This window comes from Gobius niger, assembly GCF_951799975.1.
Source record: "Gobius niger genome assembly, chromosome: 21".
In the NCBI taxonomy this organism is placed as follows: domain Eukaryota; kingdom Metazoa; phylum Chordata; class Actinopteri; order Gobiiformes; family Gobiidae; genus Gobius; species Gobius niger.
This window is the reverse complement of record NC_136872.1, coordinates 18,010,555-18,028,578: the sequence shown is the minus strand read 5'-3', so window position 1 is coordinate 18,028,578 and position 18,024 is coordinate 18,010,555. Positions and strand designations below refer to the sequence as shown.

General features: G+C 41.1%; 2 protein-coding genes across 9 annotated transcripts in view; both read left to right on the top strand.

The window, feature by feature from the left end:
- Window positions 1–18,024, top strand: part of tox4b (TOX high mobility group box family member 4 b) — a 206,392-nt gene that overhangs the window by 44,999 nt on the left and 143,369 nt on the right. The window lies entirely within an intron of this gene.
- LOC306980532 (lymphocyte antigen 75) lies at window positions 462–7,738 on the top strand. Its single transcript, XM_079579963.1, has 6 exons — window positions 462–578; window positions 2,458–2,850; window positions 4,150–4,333; window positions 5,375–5,547; window positions 7,247–7,329; window positions 7,408–7,738. The coding sequence occupies exons 1-6, from the start codon at window positions 503–505 to the stop codon at window positions 7,516–7,518; spliced, it is 1,020 nt and encodes a 339-aa protein (XP_079436089.1). The 5' UTR covers window positions 462–502; the 3' UTR covers window positions 7,519–7,738.

Here is an 18,024-nt window from a genome sequence, read left to right as displayed (position 1 = left end):
TTTAGGATGTGCCAGAGAAGCGACACTGGATCTTCTGACATTGCAGAGGCTTATTGAAACAATGCCATGGTGAATACACGCTGTAATCAAAGCTAAAAGCGGTCTAATTAAATATTAGCATCTGATCTTTTTTTGTTTCGTGGCAACATTTTCCGTTATCCTTTGATCCTTTGAGATATGCCCCATTTCCTCCTAAATCTCACCAAAACGTATCTACCCCCAATCCCCATTGATGAATCTCTGTTCTCTGCCCCTCATTCTCTATATTATTTACTCTGGATTGATAAACAGAGCCAAGTCACTCTTTCTATAGCACAAAATGCAGTTCGTTTTTTTGTGTGAACTGCATTGTGTCCTCACTGACCTCGACCCTAAACCAGTGCAGTCGTCCCTAAACTGGTCCGTCCAGGTGCCAAAACACGTCTCACAAACATCCCCGTCTCCACAACAAAACACTCAGGCACGAAGAAGACTCTTTTTCTTTCTACATCTCTGTGTTTCGATGAAGGTTCTGTGGTCTTCTTCACTACAAGCTCCAGTCATGACATGGAGACTGGCTGTCATTCTTTTCATTGCAGGTATATTTTAATTTCAATTTTGCGAGTTTGTGCCAAATTTCAAGTATTCAAAACCTGACTCTTGGTTTGGTTTGTGTTTAAACCGGTTTTGTTATTGGCTGGACTGGAGTTCAAGTTTAGACCTAGTTTAGTCCAGTTTGACTCTTGGCCAAGTTCTAATCTTGGCATTTTTGCATGTAATTAACATTTTTTTGTAAGCAAGAATTTAACCTAAAGGCATTTTTTCATTTGTAGCCTTGGGCAAGTGTGTTAAGGTTCATTTACCTTGACTTTTTGAAGTTTCCTCTGGTACTTGGTGTGATTTGGTTGCTGTTTATTTGTAGTTTAGTCCTAAATTAGCCCTGATTTCAGAGTGTCAGTGGTGGTTGTCACTTAAAGTGCATATGACAGGCTTAATAAATTGCAATTTTGATATTTTTTTTATTTGAATTTTGACAGGAAACTGTTAAGGGGAAAACAATTTGGAGAAAAATCTAAACTTTCTCTAATTAAAACTACTTTAACAAATGCTGAATTATAAATATAGTTTTCTACTAAATAAAGATACAAAGACATGGAGAGGAGAAAAGTGGTTCAACTGTCCATAAATACATAAATAATGGAGAATGCTAACACGATGCTTCATGTTAGTATGTGCTAATGCTACAACTGCCGTTATTTCACTTCTACTGAACAATCTGCCATCAATAAACATCCATGTGGACCTGATTTTGACTTGACTTCATGTGTGTGTGATAGATACATTTATATTTAATCAGAAAATGGCTAAAAAGAGTGAAAAATTGTGTTTCCCGAAAGATTCTATTTTCCCCTCGGCAAAGCCACGCTCCCTTCTATGACGAATGCTGTCTGTATCTATTCACCTTATTCGGCCCCGCCCACTTCCGGTCGAGCGCGAAGCCCGTTCATTTAAACGGAGAACGAGGGAGAATATTCTCCGCTCAAATCTGATGTTTAGTCGATTGATTTGTGTAAAATGTCCAATGTTCATTTGCACCAACATGTCAACACTGCACTGTTTCTCTGTGCGGCCGAAAAACGGCTTTGTTTTCGTGTAGTGACTGATTTTATGTGGACTTCTCCAGCCCCATGTTAACAGATAGGAGAAAAGGGGCGGGCACAAACACGCGAACCTCCGGAATAAAGTGAATAAACATCACAAAAATGGCCAACCTCAAGAAAACTGTGTACAATCTTTAGCAAAATCTGAAAGGGGGGGGGGGGGTATTATGCAAAATCGACTTTTTCAAGCTTTACATCATGTTATTATGTCATTCCCTCATTAAAAACATGCCTGAAGTGTTGCCTTGGCACATTCACGTATTTTTGAGTGATCTGTAAAAACTCTGATGGCGGCCATTTTAGGGATAGGTTTGCCTGAGTCGTCCTAGGAACGCCCCCACCTCCTGGAGACGCCTCCGAGCTTTGGTCACCAGCCGAGCAACCAACCACTGCCCCTCAGCAGAACCCCCTCCCCACTGATGCCACAGACAGTGTGTGGAGGGGGCGTGTCTGAAAGGGTCAGAGCTTCTTAAAGAGACAGAGGCCTATGTCAAGACATTCGCTACAGCCATTTTGAGAGAGCAATTTTATACAAGGCAGTTATTCTATTTTACTGCATTGACAGACCAACAGAAGGTTTCGTCATCATTGTAGTGTGATATAGACTGGTGCTATGTGACTGAAAAAAGCAAAATACCCCCTCTTTAAATAGTGTTAACTATGTTTTAGCAAAAATTGTGTCTAAAATGTCATATGCACTTTAAGTTTGGATAAAGTTGGGTTTCTCAGTCCAGGACCAGGTTTAGTTTTTCCCAATTTAAGCCCAGTTCATTTCTCTAGTCATCACTGATATCCTGATTCCTCTTCCTCTCTGCAGCCTTTTGTGGCTTAACCCGGTCCATCGAGTATCACTTCATCCCCAAATCCATGTCCTGGGACTCTGCGCTTTCCTACTGCAGATCCCACTTCACCGACTTGGCCTCCGTCTCCAACAGCAGCCAGAGGAACCAGCTGCAGAAGACGGCGGTGGGAAACCCGGCTGGTGTACGGACCGGACTGGCGTGGATCGGGCTCTTGGATGACCTCTCCAAATGGTCCTGGTCCAGGTTTGAAAACGGGTTGGAGGAAACACCAGGTCCGGAGTTCAGAAACTGGGAGGCGGGGCAGCCGGACAACATGTTGGGGAGTCAGATGTGTGTCCTCATGGGGGCAGGTGGACTTTGGAGAGACGAAGACTGCCGGCTGAAAAAAGGCTTTATGTGCTTCATCGGTGAGATTCTTTAATCTCTTTATCGTTTCATTTATTAACCTCTTAACCCCCGCCTGAACCGAGCACATTTTCTCCAGTTTGACTTTACCCAAACCAAAAAGCTTTTCAACAGGAGAGCAACAGTGTAATGCCTCATTTGAAAGCTAAGACCTACTAGAATGATGTTTTGTCATGTTTTTGCCCGTTTTTTGTTGCTTTTTCATTGCTTTTTCACCATGTTTTTGTCACTCTTTTCGTGCGTCTCTGTCACGTTTTTGCATCACTTTTTGTGGCTTTTTTTGTCATGTTTTTGTCACATTTTTGTCACATTTTTGTGGCTTTTGTGTCACATTTTTGCGTTCACTTTTTGTTGTGTTTTCATCCACATTTTTGTCGCTATTTTGGTGTTATTTTTATATTTGGGTAAAGCCAAACTGGAGAAAATGTACACACACACACACACGTACTTCTATCTTAGTGAGGGAACATAATGTATTACCCAGACCCTAACCCCTAAACCTAACCTTAATCTTAATCCTAACCCTAATCTAAACCCAATTCTAACCCTAACCCTAAAAACATACCTTGACCCTCAAACAGTCCTTCAAATAAGTGAGGACCACCCAAAATGTCCTCACTTTTCAAAAATGTCCTCACTCTGTTGGTTAAACACTCAGACTGGTCCTCACAATCCTGTAAGTACAAGAACACACACAGACACACAGTATGATGATTTGTCTTCTTCGTTCACACAGACAGAAACCCACACCTTTTGTTGAGCTTTTGGCCCTTTTTTGTCACTCTTTTGACCCTTTTCGTGCGTCTCTGTCACGTTTTTGCATCACTTTCTGTCATGTTTTTGACACATTTTTGTCAGGTTTTTGTGTGTTTTTTTTTGCCTTTTCATCAATTTTTTTGCTTTTTGCCACATTTTTGTCACTTTTTTGTTGTCTTTCATCATGTTTTTGCTTCACCTTTTTATGTGTTTTCATCCACATTGTTGTAGATATTTTGATGCTTTTTTTCTAGCAAGTTTTTAGATTTGGGTAAAGCCAAACTGGAGAAAATAGAGGGTAAGAGGGTAACAAACATTGCATCTGACTGTAAACAAGATTACACGCACGCACACACGCCTAACCCTAAAACCACATCTTGACCCTCAAACAATCCTTCAAATAAGTGAGGACCACCCAAAATGTCCTCACTTTTTAAAAATGTCCTCACTCTGTTGGTTAAACACTCAGACTGGTCCTCACAATGTTGTAAGTACAAGAATTCACACACACACAGTATGATGATTTGTCTTCTTCGTTTACACAGACGGAAACCCACGCCTGAAACAAAACCATCAGTTCTTCTACATCCAGCAGGACATGAGCTGGGCCGACGCTCAAAGCTTCTGCAGGGACATGGGTTTGTCTCTGGCGCGGATCAGAGACTCGGGAGAAAACAGCGTGGTGAAAAACACAGTCCAAAACCAGGAAGTGTGGATCGGCCTGCACAGGTTTCTACACAATAGACCATTAAAACAGTGTTGCCGGGTTTCTTTTGTTTCTTTCATTTTATCGGCCTGTACGGTGTTGTTTAAATGTTTTTTCCCACGTCACATACAATTGGATTTCATAATCTCACATATATATTTTGAAGATATATCCAAACAACATCCCCATTTTGAAACCTATTTTGATTAAGGATGATTTCTTTTAATGAAATTTCACGGTCATTTTCGTTGACAAAGACATTGAACCTGTGGCATTTACTGTTTCATGTAGACAGGATGATTAGCTAGTTAAAGAATATGTTTGTATTTGTATAGCACCTATTTATTTATTTATTTGATATGGACCTCTCCATGCTCTGTCCTCAGAGTTTTCGCTCATGCCCTCAGGATGTCGTTTTTATGTACTTTTTCGGAACTGTTGCTACATAGACCTTTTGAAATGTGCTCTATTTTTATAGCTATGGACTATTGTTTTACTACAAATGAATTGCCCTTTGGGATCAATAAAGTTTTCTGAATTTGAATCTGAACAATAGCAATGGACAAACCAGATACATCGTTTTTTAGTGTTAAAGCCAAACTGCTCATATGCAAAACACATACATTATTTGAAATGGAAAACAAGACACATCATCAATATACATTTTAATACATCATTCTGTTGTTTTCATATTTAATTGCAAAGCATGTCGAACTGGTTAGTTGTTGTCAGCATTAGGATAAAAGTAAAGCTAGATGTTGGGAAGCTAACACAGCTAACAGTTTACACTTTACTTGCTCCCACTTGGATTGTTTGAGCAAATCAGGAACAGAGGCTTTAACCATATCTGCAATTCTGGCTCTTTCAATTGTTATGTTCTCATGTGATCTAAAGATGTGGGCGAGCATAATGTGTCCTGTTAATATAGATATTTCCTGATGTGGTTGGATAAATGGTCTAATAGAGCAAACTCGTCACATTGCACAGGAAAACTTTTTAAAAATTCCCTCATATTTTCTTGATTTCCAATAATAACCTATGGTCATGTCTTCCACTGTGTGCAGGAGAAGAGTCTGGTCAGATGGCACGAAGGCTAACGTTGAGTATTGGAGGAGTGGGCAGCCTGATAACATGGGAGGAGCCCAGCACTGCACGGCAATGAACCTCAGCTCCAGCGGGCAGTGGTCAGACGAAAACTGCCGCCTGGAGCTCCCTTTTGTCTGCCACGGATCACAGGGTTAGTGATCACTGGCAGTGGAGTGGCGTAGTTTGAAACAGCTGGGCTTATAGGAGAAGCACGACATGGCAGCGGAGCAGGCAAACTTTTTAGAAAAGTTGGTGTTTGTTTAAAGCAACGCGGCGTAACATTTTACCCATTAAAAAGAGCAAGCCTTTTTTTCATTATAAGTGTTTTCAATGGTAAAAATGAGAAAGTGTTTTTACTGCAAGTGGACTTACCTCTCTCCAGATCGGACTCATTATTTTTTTTATATATATTTTTTCTTGTAACTTTGCTAGGAGCGGGACATTACCAGCTTGTCGCCATGAAGACAGCTCTCCATAGAATGCTCAAACAAACAATTAAACAATGAAACTAAACTAACCAAGCTTCTTCCGAGTACTTTCGACAGCTCCATAGACAAACATAGCAAAAACTGCAACTTTATCTGAATCTCCTGCTGAAATAACAGCAGATAAAAGCCCAACAACTGTTTTACACCTAATTAGAATAATACATCTCACCATTTATCCAGACAAAATGAAGATATTATTATATTTAAAATGACCCTTCATTGTGTACGGGAAAAATTATATAATTAATGTCAGAAAGGACTTACTGAAGAGTAAATGTGATATTTCTGTGTGATCCGATGTTTAAAAAGAGCCTGTGATCGGCTCTGGTTAAAATCTGAAAAATGCCATTATAGTGAATAGGGCTAAAGCTCTGTTGTACTCGGATGGAAAGCAACAACATCATCACTTTACCATGTCATTACTCCACCCCAAATGCTGAATTATACATGTATTTTCTACCTAGTAAAGATAAAGAGACATGGAGAGGAGTAAAGTGGTTCAACAGCCCATCAATACCGGTACATAAATAATGAAGGATGTTAACCATAATGTTAGCTTTCTGCTACTAGCTCGCGTCAAACTTCGAGTGCTATTTTTTAAACTTCTTCTTTTTTACTTCTTCTCTGTAAAAAAAATGTCATAATGGCCCAATTAGAACCGATTAGAATTAAGTTTAATCGTGTGTGCTATGCAACTAGTCCGCCAGAAAACATGTGTTTACCTGCGCTCAAGTGACCTGGTTATTTGGCACATCCTGGTTATGACAGTATATTGGATATGATGTTTACATGTGTCCGAGAAACCAGGGCACTCATATCCCTGTTTACATGAGCAGCTACAGTATCCTGGATATTTAGGCTCCACAGAGGGGCGGAGCTAATAACAAATATGGAAAGGAGCTAAATACGCGTGGCTTTTTTGGACGTTTCTCTATCACAGGGACAATGACGATCCAAGGAAGCACTTAATACAGTAGAGTTCTTTCCCAGCTTCACCGACAGACATGAGAATTGAAAAAAATACCACAGAGCAAAAAAAAGTTTAAGGCTACTTCAATAATATTGGCTTATCCAGGAAACTGAAACCAGGATTCTGTGTTTACAAGAACCAGAGAAAATCCCCATTAATAACCAGGTTACTTGAGTACATGTAAACAGACTCCATAATAGATTTCCTTCCGGCTTGCTCGCTATGTGATAACCCACTGCAAAAGCTTAGCATCAGGAGCATGTTAGCTAAGTTAAACATAGTTACTTACAAACATGTATGCTGAACCAGTCCCTGTGTAAGCTTGGATTATTCTGAGCAAAACATGTGCCTCTTAGCGTCATATTATATAATTGATAAACTTTGTTCTACAGAGCACATGATGGGCCTGGATGTACAAGTGACTTCTCAAAGGCCACTGACCGATGATCAACTTCGTGACCTGGTGTCAACAGAGGTGAAAGAATACATGTAAAAACACAGTAACAATAAGATCACATGTTGTTTATTCATCTCTGTCAAATGTTGCTTTCAGTTTCGCCAAGTGCTGATAAACCTGGGACTTCCCGACAACATAGAGATGTTTCTAAAAACCACAAAGCTGAATGAGACCATTGAGAGCGCTGAAGAGGGGGATGAAAAATGACTAAGTTTCTATGTAAGACATGATTGTATTACGTCTTTGTTTTATTAAATTAAACCATGGAGACACAGAAGTAACTTGATTATCACTATGGAGACAGGTTTATAGCTACAACGCTAACCAGATGGGTCCAAGTCCACTTTATTTGGAGGCCTGTAGCACATTTTATAAACAAAAAACTATTTCCAAAGTGCTGAAATAAACAACAGTCGATACAAAGTCCGTGGGAGCTGTCTGGACTTTAACCTCTTAACCTTCGCCTGAACCGAGCACATTTTCTCAAGTTTGGCTTTACCCAAATCCAAGAGCTTCTGGAACAAAGGGTGAATACAGTGACGAAAATGAGGATGTAAACCAGGGGTGCCAAACTCATTTTCGGTCGCGGGCCGCATATAATAGAGAAAATGTTTCCAATAAATGAATAATAACAAGCTGTGATTTGGTCAAAGCCCCAACTTGACTGTAGCTTCATTAAAAACAACGGCTTACACTTGTATTGCACTTCACAAGCCTGTGTCACAAGTTTCTCAAAGGATTACAAAGTAGTCATTATTCATTCACTCCACACGCAGTGGTGGTAAGCTGTTATTGAAGCCACAACCGCACTGGGGCAGACTGTCCATTTACCCTGTGGCTATATAATGTATTGTTCATATCCTGACCAAATGTGTTCTGCAGGAACAATTTCATTGGCTCAGGAGAGAGTGATCTACTTTTGCACCGTGTATGGTCAATACCAATTCTCTCCCATTCATTCTCAATGGTAAATATTGATGCAGTACAGTTTTTGGCCACCAGCGTCAAATTGGGGGAGCTGTTTCACTCACTGTCTTGGTGTTCAGCATCAACTTTCCCAGTTTTCCAACTTTTATTGCAAAGGTTGTCGACATTAATAATGGTTCATGTTAAAAATTGACTTATAAAAGAATTTATGCTGAACTGACACTTCCCAAAATGATCAAATGTGGTGTTTTCTTTGAGATAACAAGTGAATGAGGTAAATAATACATTTTTATTTGTATAGCGCTTTTCAAGACACTCAAAGACGCTTTACAGAAAACAAGAATAAAATCGCACATAAAATTAGCACATTAAAATAGAGGACAGTTATTCAATATTAAAAACCTTTTTAAAGAGGTGAGTTTTGAGTTCTTTCTTGAAGGTGAGGAGGTCAGAACAGGCACGGAGTGGTTGGGGCAGTGAGTTCCAGAGTGTGGGGGCGCCGATGGAGAAGGCTCTGTCTCCCCAGGTTCGGCGCTTGGTCTTACAGGGGAGGGACAGGAGGTTGGCGTTGGAGGAGCGGAGGGAGCGAGATGGAGTGTGGTGGTGGAGGAGGTCGGTGAGGAATGGAGGGGCCAAATTATGGAGGGCTTTGAAAGTGATGAGGAGGACCTTGGACTGGATGCGTTGAGGGACGGGGAGCCAGTGGAGGTTCTGAAGGACAGGGGTGATGTGTTCACGGGAGTCACTGTAGGTGGGCTACTGTAGAACTGTGTTGTTTACATTTTGCACTGTGTCGCTACAATTGTTGATTTTGTTCAACTAAAACTAGGTCTTTGCCATAGTTAACTTTTGTTTTAATGTAGCATGTTATTTGCGTAGATGCAAATGTATACCGAAAGAAAAAAATGAAGTAACTATTATTATTTGCAGTTATATGTGTTTCACGCTTCTCATCGCCGTATTTGGACCGCACCCCACTTTAATTTTGGCCCTCGGGAACAAAAAGTTTGGGCACCACTGGGCTTACTTTTTTATATATATATATATACTCTGGACATTATGCTCTACAGGGCAGGGGCCGGATTAAATCATCTCACGGGCCGGATCAGGACCGCGCGCCGTATGTTTCACACCCCTGATATAAACGCAACCGAAAAGTGACGAAAGAAGTAACAAAGGTGCGACAAAAACACATTAACCAAGTGACAAAAACACAGTGAAAAAATATGAAAAAAAGAGCAACAAAGAAGAGACAAAAAGCGAGGGAAATGTGCCGGAAAAAGCGATGAAAAATTACAAAAATCCAACAAAAAAACGTACGAAAACCAGACAAAAAACAAAACAAAAACACAACGAAAATGAGGAATTACTCTGGCTTATAAACTTGTAAACTCTTTTATATTTGGGTAAAGCTGAACTGTAGAAAATGCACTCGGTTAAGGCGGATAAACCACCATTCTGCTGACGGGAGCGAAAGTTTTGGGAGCTCACATGTAATTACAATGGATTAACGAAGCAAGAAACAACCCCAGACATGTTTTCTACGTCATCCGCCTATGGTTAATACAGAAGCTCCAAAACATCAATACCACTTTAAATGCTTTACTGTAACCAGCAGCCAGCAGACGCCAGGCTTCTTTTTAACAGCCTCTGCGTCAGACAGGGAGTGGGCGGGGCTTAAAAAGGAGGCGTCAAATGCCCATTTATAGCCCTGTTGTTCCTGTGCAGCCGGGGCGGAGCGAGCCCTTGCGTGAGCAGAAAACACAGAGACAGAAGAGAAGTCAGAAGCTTGATCATATTTCGAGGATTTCCTGTTTTTTTGTAAGTATCATTCATGCTCTTTGTGGTGTCTTGTATCTTTTTGACTGTTCACACTTTGCTTCAGAACCTTTGCCTGAATTGAAAACTTGATGCGCTTGATGCTTTGTAAACCAACGCACAGTGTCTAAGGGCTGCATGATTAGAATTCCAATGTGATAAGAGTTTTTTTTTGGGTCCATGTGCTTATTTTAGAACACATTTGTGGAAAACTATGTGGATCTGAAGCTGTGCAGAGGTTGTTTTATTGTTTACAAAAGGCTCTGTCCATATGATAGTGATGAAGACGTTTTTTGCAACCTAATATCGCTTTTTTTTCCCTTTTGTGATCAAATGCGCAGCCCTAGTACTGTACATAGTTATATTTCTTACACAAGAGGTGCTGTTGCTTCAAATAGTTGTCAAGAAAGTTATCCAAAAATAGTCTCTTTAGTAAAATGTTTATGTGGCTCAATTGGTAGTTGTCCCATACCAGCCATTCTGCGGTTCAAACACTGCCCTTGAGCAAAGTCATTCATCCTGTTTTGTTTAGACAGCCTTGTTTAATTTCCTGTACTTGCCTGACCCATCCATCAGCCACTCCCCCTTTTTTTCCCTTCATTTTTTGTTGTGTGATATTGGATTGAATGAAAGAGTGGCATTATTTCCCAGTGGGAGGAACAAGTACGTGAACCCTTCGGAATAAAATGTGGTCTAAGCTTTATTGAAATCGCAAGGATGAGTAAACACTAAACAGTGTCTGCTTAACGTCTTAACCCCCACCTTAACCGAGCGCATGTTCTCCAGTTCGGCTTCACCAACATGTAAAAGCTTTTCGACTGGAGTTTGCATGTACATGTATGCACAACAAAGCGGACAAACCACCACGGCTGTGAAACGAGACGTCTGCAAGCTACACCAAAGATCGTGAAAGGAAAGGAAATTGAACAGAACCGGGGCTCATAAAACCAACACTGGGATGACTGCCGGTAAGAGGCAGCGCTCTCTGCTCTGCGTAAACAAACTTAATAGGTGTGTGTTTAAGATGAGCGAGGCGAGCAGTGCATGCCAGTCAGATTCATGTCCACGATGGCACCGCCTTGCTTTGACACAACCTGTGCCGGCAGCTGGAGCGCCTTGGTGACGCCGCGCTCACACCTGTTAGAGAATTAAAGGAATAGGCCACCGTTTTTACATACTGAGATATGTTCTTACCTTAGCTTTGACGAGTTCTTTAGGACCTGTCTGATCTTCACCCGTGCCTTCAGTCACGTAAACACAGCGCAGACGGCGTTAGCATTTAGCCTCTCCTCCTCTCCTCTATAGCTCCAAAACTGGTCAAGATAGAAGCTACCAAGCTCTTCCACGTTTTCCCTATTTAAATATGGTTACGTGAAGTGTTCCACTACAAAGTATAATTACACAAAATTAAACAATGTGGATTTTCTAAGCGGATAAAAGGGGGAACTATATTGTAAGGTGTAATAATACCAGGAGTAGTTCGAAATCCGCGCAGTAATCTTCACTTTACTGCGCGGATGCCAAACCAGTGACCAGTTTTGGAGCTACAGTGGAGAGGAGGAGAGGCTAAATGCTAGCGCCGTCTGCGCTGTGTTTACGTGACTGAAGGCACGGGTGAAGATCAGACAGGTCCTAAAGAACTCGTCAAAGCTAAGGTAAGAACATATCTCAGTATGTAAAAACGGTGGCCTATTCCTTTAACAATGGTGTTCGAGAGGATGGATGAAAAATAGGCAGCAGTCTGGATGTCTTATACAGGAGATGTTTATTTACCATCGGTGCGGGACCCGGAGACATGAACTGCAGACATTACTAGTCCTACCATTCAAGTCTGTCTATGCTTCCACAGAAAAGGGATAAATACCGTCTCAGAGTGTCATACTGATACGCAAGCAACATTCAGTGGCTGAGAGTCTGAGCACCACAGTCAAGGCTATGACAGAGATAGTACGACTGTACAGCTTGACCCAGTATGATAAATAGCGATTTAATGTTATCCGCTAACAGCACCTACAGCAAGAAAACACACATTTGCAAATACAGAGAGCCATTTCTGGCGGCAACCACCCACCACAGAACCAGATCTGACAGACACCTGTGCGCACTTGGCTCCTGTGTGTCTCAAACCCCACCTCCACATGCTCCTGCACAAGGGGGGCTGGCGAAGGAAGTAGATCAAGCTCAGCGAAGGATAGAGACTTTTATCCAGTTGGTGTGAGCGCATTGTCAAGTTGCTTTTCTCCGCCTCGCTTGGCCACCTGAACTACAATGGCCAAAGGGATCATGGGAAATGAAGTGTGGTCAACACATGCGATGATAGAGGACGGACAGATGATTGGATCTGAGTTGTGTTTTGATCAGAAGTGTGTCGCCTTGACGCTCGGCAGCCTCCTGCCTCCTCCTTGATTTCTGGAGATATATTTTTTAATTCATGCAGTCCTTTTATTTGAAGAATTTAGTGGTGCTAGGCTAGTGCTAGGCTAGTGCATGTCTATGGTAACTAGTAGCCTGCATTACAAACCTCTTAAAAATCATGGGGTAGTCCTCCAAATGTTGCCATATCTGATTTGTAGAAAGTTTGTGTTGCTCCACTGCTGAGTAGCTACAACCAGGAAGCTGATGCTGCTCAAATATAAGTTCTTTTTAATGCAAAATGGTTATATTTCAAAAATTATTCACTTAACACAGACATTTATATCAGTAGTCTGGTGTTATAAGTGATTTATCTCAGGTCCATTGTGGAGTGGGTCAGACTGTTTTTAATGCAGGCTAGCTGATACCGTAGAAATGTGCTAGCCTAGCACTAGCCTAGCGCCACTAAACTCTCAAATACAAGAACTGCATGAATTATTTAAAAAAAATATCTATCCAGAAATCAACAACACTCACAGGAGAACTTCCAAAGGCTTCACATACTCTTTCCTCCCTCTGTAGCTCTTTGCTCACATGTATCACAGCAAAAGTTAATCCGCACCTTTGTGTCTTCCCACAGGTTGAAATCCCGCCGCCATGTTGACTGACAACGTCGATGCGCCGTCCTCCTTTGTCTTGACGCGCCCCTTCCTGTGGTGTGCGCTCCTCTTCGGCCCCTTCGCTATCGCTCTGCTCTGCTACATCTGGGCTTTCTGCTCACAAAGGCACAGACTACCCGACTTCAGGCAATTTATCGTCCTGTCTTTGAAACGGCAATCAAGTGAACTCCGCCGCGCCCAGAACACCTACAACGCCGCGTTTTCCCTTCTCCTGTTTGACGGGTTCACGGTCATCGCGGGGCTCGTTTGGGGCATACTGATGTTCTACGATGACACCGGAGTGGCTTGTCTGATTTTTATCAACATGTGGCTCGCCTTTCGATTCCTCAGCGTGTGTCAGCATTTGATCGTGGCTTTAATTTCAATCCTCTACGTTTCTCGACCTAAGTGGGGGGGCGGCTTGCACACCACCAGCAAAATTCTCAACGTGGTGCCTTTTGTTTTAATCATACTAAGTTTTCGAATCCACGACGGCATTCTGATTGGTGTGGACATCTACAACTTCTTGCTAATGTTGGCTATCGTGGTGAGTTGCTGTCTCCTTGACTCAACCCCAATGGCCAAGCAGAGGAATCCTTTTCTGCTGCTGGCTTTGTCCATGTTCCTTTTAATCTGTGTGCCCGCCGCGGTCATGGATTGTCTGATTGTTTCCTCCGATGACTATCTCGTACATGCTGTGGATATTATTTTAATTACCAACTTATACATTGTGATGGACGGACTGCTGTTTTACTTGGTTCTTAAAATAAAAGATGAAGGCCAATTTGATAACCAATATGAAGGAGCGATTAGGTCTATGTGAGGAGGAATCCAAAGGTTTTTTACATACATGTATAAGCGTGTTGTATTTGATCACTGTCTTGGGGAAAACAATTAATATCCACAGCCTGGTCCCCAAAAAGCTGCTTCTCAAAAACAGGTCACATGCTCTAATGTTTCGGCATTGTTTGAATAAGCTTCTGCAATGCCAGAAGATCCAGTGTTTCATACGTTTTCCTCCAAAGTCTTGTATTGATGACAACTGACAACTGTGCAAAGCCTTCTCCAGGACATCCCAAAGATCCTCACTGGGGTTAAGATCTGGACTCTGTGGTGACCGTAAATGACGTGTCGTGCTGCCTGAACCACTAATTCACAACGTGAGCTCGATGAATCCTGGCATTGTCGTCTTGGAATATGCCCGTGCCATCAGGGAAGAAGAAGAAATCCATTGAGGGAATAATCTGGTTATTCGGGATGTTCAGCGGATCTCATTCTTCCCAGACCTGACTATCTGCAGCAACCCCAGATCATAACAGTAAGGTATAGCCAGGTGGTGACAGTGTAGTAAAGTATTAAGAAAAACTATATTCATTAGTATTGAAACTCTTGATTTTGTTGCTGTTTGTTTATATCAATCAATGAATGGCCTTTCAAGGTCATCTCGGGACAAGAAAGACTTGATCTTACTTATATCACATTTATATATATATTGTTTGCATATTTATATTCATTTCTTATAAATACGCTTTTTTTATGCAGATCAGTTTGTATTTTTGTATCCACACCTTTGTTGCTTTTGTCTGTTGTGTATTCAGAGCTGCCATAACTGAATTTCCCTATGGGCGAAATAAAGTTCAATCGTTATTCACTCTGCTCTTTTGTTGTTTTATGGGACTTTTTGAGTAGTTTGAATATCTATCTATCTATATTCAGATTCAAATCTGACTAATGTTTTATTACACTGGAAAATAATGTCATGTGTACTGGTTAGTATTTGGACAAATTGCATTTTGTTGGAACCTGAATTATCATGGAGCTCTGTTGTCGGGGACTCCGTGCCCCTGGTAGGGTCTCCCATGGCAAACAGGTCCTAAGTGACGGGTCAGACAAAGAGCGGTTCAGAAGCCCCGTATGAAAGACCAACAGGCCCGGTTAGAACCATGAGGCCGTCCTCCTGTGGACCCACCACCTGCAGGAGGAGCCATAAGGGGCTGGTGCACCCACGACCCGGCAACGGACAAGTGGAAGAAAATGGATGGATGGATGACGGTGGGAATGATGAGTAGTTTGTTGTCCTCTGCGTTGTTGTGTCGAGACCAAATGCAATTTAAATATCAAATTACTACAAGAGAAATGTAAAATTCTATACTAAAACTGGATTAATTTGACCCAGCTCTTTTGCTCAGTGGTCACAACTGCTATGTAAACATCAACAAGATCATGCAATTGTAAGGGATTTTATCTAATAAAAAGTGGATTCGTTGGATAGTATTCTACATGGCTGATTACTCTAATTGCTTTCTTTTGTAATAAGAAAATAGGTTGAATATTAGTGTTATTGGTATTCCCCCATATATCCAAACGACTATAACTAAGGTATGGAAAGATGAGGGAATTGTACAATATATGCAATGCATTTTGATTCACAGAGGTTTTGGTTTTACAATACAGCAATAACTTCTAAAATTCTAGCCTTTACAGTGGGTATGTGCATTATCCATCCATCCATCCATTTTCTGCCACTATATCGGGGGTCGTGGGGGCAGCCGTCTCAGCAGAGATGCCCAAACTTCCCGATCCACGCACACCTCCTCCAGCTGTTCTGGGGGGACCCCGAGGCGACACCAGGCCAGCTCGGAGACATAGTCCGATCAGTGTGCCCTTTATTTTTGTTTATTTAACCTTTATTTAACCAGGTAAAAAAAACTCATTGAGATTTACAATCTCTTTCACAAGAGTGGCCTGGCCGAGAGGCAGCAACACATCATGGGTCTTCCACGAGGCCTCCTCCCACTAGGACATGCCTGGAACACCTTCCACGGGAGCCGACCAGGAGGCATCCGAAACAGATGCCCTAGCCCCCTCTAGCTCCTCCCGGGTAACTGAGCTCCACACCCGATCTTGAAGGGTGCTCCACCCTGCGAAGGAAACTCATTTTGGCCGCTTGTATTTGCGATCTTGCCCTTTCGGTCATTACCCAAATCTCATGGCCATAGGTGAGGGTGGGAACGTCGATCGATCGGTAAATCGAGAGCTTTGCCTTTGACTCAGTGCATTATAGATTCCCAAAAACTTTGTTACATTCAACCTTTCTACCTCCCCAATTTTGATTTCCAAATATAGTATAGTTTTATGCAGGTTTATAGAAAGTTACATCAAACCATATTTTGTATTCAAAAGATGCTCAATACAAACTGGTATCAGCAAATAGGATGCATTGTAGTTTGCTGAGGACTTCACTGATATCATTTATGTACATAATAAATAGTTTAGGTCCCAAAACGGAGGCCTGAGGAGCACCCTGGGTTATTTTTGCCTCCATTGAGTTGATATTATTCATATGTACATACTGATATTGGTCACTTACATAACACCATAGCTTTCTACTTTATTCAAAAGCAATGAATGATGTATTGTGTCGAAGGCCTACATTGGGAATGATTTTCATATCATTCAAATGTAGGCATGATTTGCAATATGTGCTGAGCAGTAGAGTCAGTAGAGTTTCATTTACAAGAAAAAGAAACCAAATCATCAGGGTGTGCCCGGCGGATCCAAAGCTAAACACCGCGCTCGCCTTTGTGTTCATTCATTTCGAAGCTTGACTTTGAACCAGTTTCATCAACATTAGATCTGAGCTGCTTTTAAGAAGAAATAACCCACAGGCCACTTTGATCTTTACATTTTAGAAAAGAAGTCTGTTTGTGTTTTGTTTTTTTGCTGTGTCCATTTGGTGGAAGAGCTTCAGGGACAAAGAAAGGAAGAAACTAAGACTTGCCAGACTTAGACTTGTAAGTATAAATTCTTTAGACTTGTTCAGAAATACAGTATAATGCCTCATTCGCTTAATGTCAATGAACGGACACCAAACAAATTGCTTACTTCAAATAATGACATTGCTCTAACCTTTACAAGTTACAAAACTGATGGAAATCAAATTTGGCCAAAATCTTTTCTTTAAGTGGCAAGTTTTGTTAAAATTTTGCCACTGTTTAGAGTAAAAAAAACTTTATTTATCCCCACGGGGCAATTCATGTGCAGCTTCCCGTCCATCTATCTCATAAATACAATATATAGTGAATAATACATACAAAAAAAAATGAGTCTGCATCCTTACTTTGTTCTATTTCTCTCTCAATCTTCCACGTATACCTGTTTATGCTGAAGATTATTTTAGTTAGTGTTTTACACAATGGAATTTGTTGTGCTTCGTGTCCTTGTAAGTTTATAGCCTATTGGAAAAATTAAGTGCAAACTGCCTGAACTTGTAACTTCATATCTTTGAAGTGGTTTTGTGTCGTGTTTCTTAAAATATAAAACTGATGTCTTTTGGTCCTACCGTTTAAGCTTCCAGCCAAACCAGTTCGACCGGATAATTCCTGGCCTGACTCACGCACCTGGTCCGTTGAACCTTATATTTTCAGATTGTGCTAAGCTATTATCATTATTTTAATATTCTTTGCTCTGACTTTCTCAGAGGGTGTTTGATGAAGATGAAGACGACTCTGTTGCCGGGTGCAGACATTTTGTCTTACAGCATTAAGCTCTTACAGTATATGGCTCTAGGTTTTTATTTGGCATTTAGTCACATCTAAAATAAATAGTTTACAGTTGGATTAACCCACTAGGTCTTTTACTCCATTGTATACACATTTCAGTAGTATCTGACATACTGAACTATATGAACTTGCAACCAGTATTACAGTTTACTTTCTTCAAATACCTATTCCTACTCATGTACAACTTGTAATTGTTGAGAAATAAATGCATATGTGCAAATACAGAAATGTTAAACTATTTTATATTAGCGTTAGTCATTTATACAATCTCAATATGGACAAAAGCTGTTGCCATATACAATATGTATAATAGGCTTAGAATGTTATGATGCTGTAATCTGAAACCAAGCAATTACTTGTAACTGTTTTCTCTGTATCTGTTTTTGTGTTTCACC

Coding starts and splice junctions, on each gene's coding strand:
- LOC306980532 (XM_079579963.1), top strand. CDS start 503: ATGAAGGTTCTGTGGTCTTCTTCACTACAAGCTCCAGTCATGACATGG. Junction 579..2,457: donor TGTCATTCTTTTCATTGCAG/GTATATTTTAAT, acceptor TCCTCTCTGCAG/CCTTTTGTGGCTTAACCCGG. Junction 5,548..7,246: donor TGTCTGCCACGGATCACAGG/GTTAGTGATCAC, acceptor TTTGTTCTACAG/AGCACATGATGGGCCTGGAT.